At 56.9% G+C, this 6,000-nt stretch overlaps 1 protein-coding gene across 1 annotated transcript in view; it reads right to left on the bottom strand.

The window, feature by feature from the left end:
* The window catches only part of ESYT3 (extended synaptotagmin 3), a gene marked incomplete at both ends in the record, with an annotated part of 56,797 nt that extends 51,106 nt beyond the window's left edge, over positions 1-5,691 (bottom strand). The window contains one exon of the mRNA XM_082840302.1: positions 5,365-5,691. Coding sequence (XP_082696428.1) covers positions 5,365-5,691 — 327 coding nt within the window. The remainder of the gene's footprint in view (positions 1-5,364) is intronic.
* Positions 5,692-6,000: the final 309 nt, after the last annotated feature.

The raw sequence follows: 6,000 nt of genomic DNA on the forward strand, positions 1-6,000 counted from the left end.
TTTTCTAACATGGGGATATTTGCACTTTTATAACCGGAAAAATGAGATTTTTAACCAGTTACTTTAGAAAGTAAACACAGAATGGGCAAGAGAATGGAGCGGGTGAATCTGGGGTCTTGAAACACCCCATGTCCTGGAGGGGTTCCTTGGTTTTTCACTGTGAGCGTTTCAAGGACCAGTGACCCCGGGCACACTGGGATGGGACTTCTCAGTCCCACCTGGCATCCTACAGAAAGAGGGCACACCAGAGCTGAGCCCTGACTCCCAGTGTGGCCCAAGGGACGCAAGTCTCATCCCCTTGACTTGAAGTGACAGGGTGTGTAAAGAGAACGGGGCTTTGTCCCTTTAATAGTTCCCACTGGGGCAGAAAACATCTTAACTGTCTCTTCTCTATTTGCCATAGAGGAAGGGGAGTGGGGAAGCACTTTCTTCCAGCTCGTGGGCACACTTCTGGGCTATGAGCTCTAGGTTTCCTGAGATTTAAAAATCCTTGGGACTCCGCCAGGAGAAGTAACTCTGAATGGCGGGGTGGGGGGAACAGGCAGAGGGGCAGGCAAGGCCCCAGTCCCTGCTCCTCTGTGTGGCTGGGTGGCGGCCTTCGCGGGTCATCGGGGCGCAGCTCACACCTCCCAGTGGCTCCCCCAAAGTCACTGGGGACATTCCCACAGAGGGGCCAGCTCTGCCTGCTGTCTCGGGCTCAATGAGCAACCCATAAACACGGGGCAGGGAAGGGCAGATCGTACACAGATCCGGGAGGCAGCCTTGGAACTCCAGCCAGGGCCCAGGCCTCGGGGGCGGGGAGGCATCAAGCAGCAAAAGTTACCCCAGGAAGGGTCTTGAAGAGCCCAGAGCATGAAGGACTGACTCTGAAGACCAGACGGGAAGTTTCTGGAGCACTAGAGCTGGAATTCCATGAACGGAACCCCAGGAAGGGTTGAGGGCCAGGCAGGAGTCTCCGACGGGTGCTGCCCCCGGCAGCCATCCATCCCTGGAGCCATGTTTGCTGCTGGGCCATTTGGTAATGAGTTTCGTATTAGAAAAAGGGAGAGTTAGGAGGCCTGGGAAATTGAGGAGGATACAGTGACAGCCCCCCTGAGCATGTACTCGTGCCAGGCTTCGAACAAGCAGCTTTTCAGACTCAACTCATCGCGAATGCATGTAGAAACTGAGCCTTCGAGGCCGACAGCTAGGTGAGTGGTGGAGCTGGGGTGTCACCAGCTCTGTGGGATCAAGGGTTCCAGTTTGGTCACTGTGCTGTCCACGGCCCCCAGCCCTGGCAAGGTGGGCTGATCGAAGAGGCTCCTTATTTCTTTCTTTTTTTTTTTTTTTGCAGTACGCGGGCCTCTCACTCTTGTGGCCTCTCCCATTGCGGAGCACAGGCTCTGGACGCGCAGGCTCAGCGGACATGGCTCACGGGCCCAGCCGCTCCGCGGCATGTGGGATCTTCCCGGACCGGGGCACGAACCCGCGTCCCCTGCATCGGCAGGCGGACTCTCAACCACTGCACTACCAGGGAAGCCCGAGGCTCCTTATTTCTTGAAAAATATGTCTAAAAACTGAGTGAGAGGAACATTCGCATGTAAACAGCAGGCAGCAGCCGCTCCCCTGTTCAGAAGACGAACTGCCTTCTCTCCATGTGGCCGGGCCACGTCCACAAGTCAAGGGGCTCCCCAGCATCTTCACGCGTCACCCCTTCTAAAGCAGAAGAATCCTTTCCTTGAGCTGTATGTTCCATGGAAGGGAACCAGAGGAGGAGCAGGTCTCTCAAGTTGGACCAGAAACAACCCCCTTTAACAGGTTATTACAGGTGGGGACAATGAGACCCAGTGAGGGAAAGCAACTTCTCTGACCACCCGGAGGCAGCAGCTTGGAGCGAAGTGTTGAGAAGGAGCCTAATGGGGCTGGAAAGAACAGCTCCATTGAGAACGGACCGCTGTGGCCTGGCAGGGGAGAGCGATGGCCTCTGGGCTCTGGCTCAGCCTGGCCTTGGCCTCCGTCCCCTCACAGGGACTTGGTGCAAATTAGAGCAAGGTGCACACACAGCCGGGCAAGCAGCAGGGGGGCTGGGATCCACCCTCACGCGCTGGGTGCTGGGTGATGACTTGCATGGCTGCGAGGCCCTCAAGACCTTTTCTTCAACCCCCTGACTACTGGTTAATTAGTAAAAATACTTCCCAAAGGAGGTCAGAAGCCATCAATCCCCATTCATGCAAGAACACCAGTTCTTAAAACAGGAAGAAGGTGTGCCGAAAGGTCCACGTGTAAGATAGAGACACCGTGCTCTGAAATTGTGGACAAGGGTCACTCTGTCCCTACCACACGGGAGCCACGTCCCTCCGTCTTCATAAACAGTGTGTGTCCTCAGGAGGCAGGGAGAGGCCAGAAGAAGGATATTCAACCAAGTAGGTTCCAGATTTTCCACATCATCCTTGGGCTTGGAAACCTTCCTGAGGCGGGTCCAAAAGCCCACATTTACGTCTATGTGCGTGCTCTTCCAGGTGTTCACACAGACAGCCAACTTCCCCAGACCTGCGTCACATTCTGGATTCCCAGTCCCAGTAATGGGCACCCAGCTCCCCAAATCAGAAAGCAGAAGGCCCTGACCCCTCCCTCACTGCATTCTAGAGGCCGCCAAGCACCTGGAGTCCGCCTCCGCACAGCTCTCACCCTCAGCTCTTAGTCTCCACTATGGCCATCTTGGCTCAAATCACTTTCTCAACTGGTCTCTTTCCTCCAGCTTCACTCCTCCCTGCATGCTGCTTGTTCCAGGGCCTTTCCTAAACCTTGCCCAGACTCCTTTCAGCCTTCAGAATCAGCCCTAACCTCCATCAGACCTGCCTCAGTTTGGCCCCTGTCCCTCAGCCTACACCGCACACGCCAGCCAGGCCGAACCACACAGTAGCCCTCAGATACCAGCCGCACAGCACCTCCATGCAGGCTCGCAAGCCCCCTTCTGCTTGGACTGCCCTTTGGGGTACCACTGCCTCAATCTGAAAGGTTATCCAGGCCCTGGCCCAGCACACTGGCCAGCCAAGCCTGCCAGAAGGGTCTGGAGAACATAGGCGGAGGCCAGGCCCTTCCCAGGACCCTGCCAAGGAGGCAGGAGGCTGTGGTCTGGGACAATCTGATGTGGAAACCAGGTAGGGTGCCCTTCCCTCCAGGCCTTTGACCCTGGACTGGACCCTGTTCAGACTCCTATTTCCAGCTTCCCTGAGACCTCTATGGAACTACCTGTTATGCATCTGCCTCCCGCCCCAGACTGCCCTCTTGGGAGGTGAGACACCATCGCCTTCCTCTGTGTGTCCCTGCACCCAGCTGGGTCAGGCCTGGGGTGTGGTTTATGGGGTGAGAACCAGGAGATACTGTCTTGTGCTCTGTCTCATCCATCAGGCTGAGCTCCCTGTTGGCTATGTCCACGTAGTTCCGGGGACCCCTCCCCCAAGAGGAGCCAGAACGGTTTCTATGGCATTTGTGGGTGGGGGGTGTTGGGGGATTGGGGCTGTCAAGGCCCCTACAGATTCTAATTCTTACCCCAATTTCAGAAACCTTGCCTTTGCATACAGCTAAGTGTCTGGAGGCCTCCCTAACACCAGGAGGGGCAGAAAGAAAGGGATGTCACTTGGTGAGGTATCACGGGCCCACCCTCGTGGGCTGAGGCTGCCATGGGGGTCATGACAGAGGTCTGACAGGCAGCCTGGGCTCCCTCAGCAGTGAACAAGGAGTGTGAACAGGTCCAAGCCTGCTCTCTGTGTCCACATTTTCCACGATCACAAGCCATCAATCCCCTTTCATGCAAGAAAACCAAGGTCTGGGCGAGACAGGCCCCAAACACTGTCTCCATGGCTGCTCCCCAATATATATGTAAACCTATTTACAAAGCTTTACTGTCAATCCATATATTAGTATTATGGGCTAAATTCTGTTTCCCAAAATTTATATGTTGAAGTCCTAACCCCCAGTCCCTTAGAATGTAACTGTATTTAGAAATAGGGTCTTTATAGAGGTGATTAAGTTAAAATGAGGCCATTAGGGTGGGCCCTAATCTAACCTGACTGATGACCTTATAAGAAGAGGAAATTCAGACACAGGTAAGTATAGAGGGAAGACCATGTGAAGACACAGGGGAAGATAGCCAACTACAAGGCAAGGAGAGGCCTCAGAAGAAACCAACCCTGCTGACGCCTTGATCTTGATACATTTCTGTTGTTTAAGCCACCCGCTCCGTAGTACTTTACGGCAACCCTGGAAAACTAATGCAATAAGGCTTAATTTCTCTTTTAACATAAAATAAGTATACATAGGCCTTTCTAATATCTTCTCAACCCACTTCAGATGTTACTGTCATGGGCAAGTGTGAGGAACCTATAGCCTGGCTGGATTTTAGAGTACAGGCCTCAAGCCAGGGGAAATGAGGGGTCTGGTGGCCTCTGGACACCTCTCCCTGTGTGCCTGAATGTTTCTGGAAGAAATCAGAGACAACCAACACCAGTTCATCACCCAGAGAAGGGGGTTTGCTGCAGACCAAGTCTTAGACTGAATGCCCCTCTTGCAGTTGGTGGCCCAAACTCACCTGATCATAAGACTCACTGAGGTTCCTCAGTCCCACCTGGGGGTTGTGAGGTGAGGCCTAAAGCTTGTTTTTATTAAGTGGGCCAAGTGATTCTCAGGACCCAGAAGCCTTTGAGAAGCCATAGTCCAGGCCATTCCACACCAGGAGATGGTTTTGTAGCTGTAGAGTGTGAGTGTGTGTGTGGGTGTGTCTCGGTGCGTCTGAGCATCTCTACCAGGCGAGGGAGCGAGAGAAGCCCGCGAGCCAGCGCGGCGGCCGCCGGCCTCTCCCCTCCCCCCGGCAACCCCATCCCGGCACTCCCATCTCTAGCCCCTCCCTCTGACCGGGCCTCTGCCAAAGGCAACCAGTCTGCCAGCTTCTGTCACAGCTGTATTTGTCAGTGCTGTGCCCTGCGTTTCTTCTTTCACTCAACAGGCGGGTGGAAGAAGTGTCTACTGCTTCCCTCACGAGTTAACTTTGCAGAGTCCCAGACGCCCTTGTTTTTCTCCTGGGTGTGGCCCGCCCGTAATTTTTCTCCCAGGTTCTGGGACCTCAGGTGAAACCCAGGTTCCCCCTGCCAGCACAGCCGGACCAGAAGTGGCAATGAGGCCGAGGGGCGCCGCGGCGAGGGACACGGCCACCGCCCCCAGGGTCTCTGCGCCGCAATCCGTGGGGGACCAGGTGTGCGGGTCTCCAGGCTCCCTCCCTCCCTCGGGTCTGCGCGCCCCAGCTCCCCGGAAGACCGCAGGTTCCTTTCCGAACCTTTAAGAGCATCCGCCCCACCTCCGACCCCCGCCCGGCTCGGCCCGGCTCACCCAGGCGGGTAGGTGCTGGCCCCGCAGCTCGCGGCTGATGAACTGGCGTTCGTTGTTTAGGAATTCGAAGGCGGCCGCCAGGCGCCCGAGCTTCCCGAGGCGGTTCCTGCGCCACCACATCCACCCTAGGGTGCCGAGCAGCAGCCAGGTGAAGCTGATCCCCAGGTAGCCGGCGAGATAGACGGGCACCAGGTAGAACAGCAGGCGCGCCGCGAAGGTGCAGAGCTCGGGCAGCAGCTGGCTGGACAGGCGCGCCTCGGGGCCCGGCGCGCGCTCGGTCCCCCGGGCACCAGGGGCGCCGGGGGCGCAGGGCTCCTCCGCCGGCATCTCTTCGTCTCCGTCTGCCCTTTCCGAGAGCTTCACCTGAGGTCAGGTCCGCGAGCCGCGACGCCCGGTCACATCTGTCCTCCAAGGGGGAGGCTGGCTGACTCCCTGGCTGACTCGCCCGCGCAGTTTCCGCGCCCAAAACTCCGAGTTCTAAACTGGGAATGCGCTGAGCCGCCGCCGCGCTCCCTTCCTCGACCAGTCCGCAGCTCCGGATGTCTCCGCCCCCGGGGGCGGGCCCAGGAGGAAGGGGGCGGGGTCAGGCTGCTCAGCGGGCGCCAAGGAGGTGTAAAAAAGCAACCTTGTGTTGAG

This window comes from Leucopleurus acutus (assembly GCF_964270905.1).
Source record: "Leucopleurus acutus genome assembly, chromosome: 5".
Taxonomy (NCBI): Eukaryota; Metazoa; Chordata; class Mammalia; order Artiodactyla; family Delphinidae; genus Leucopleurus; species Leucopleurus acutus.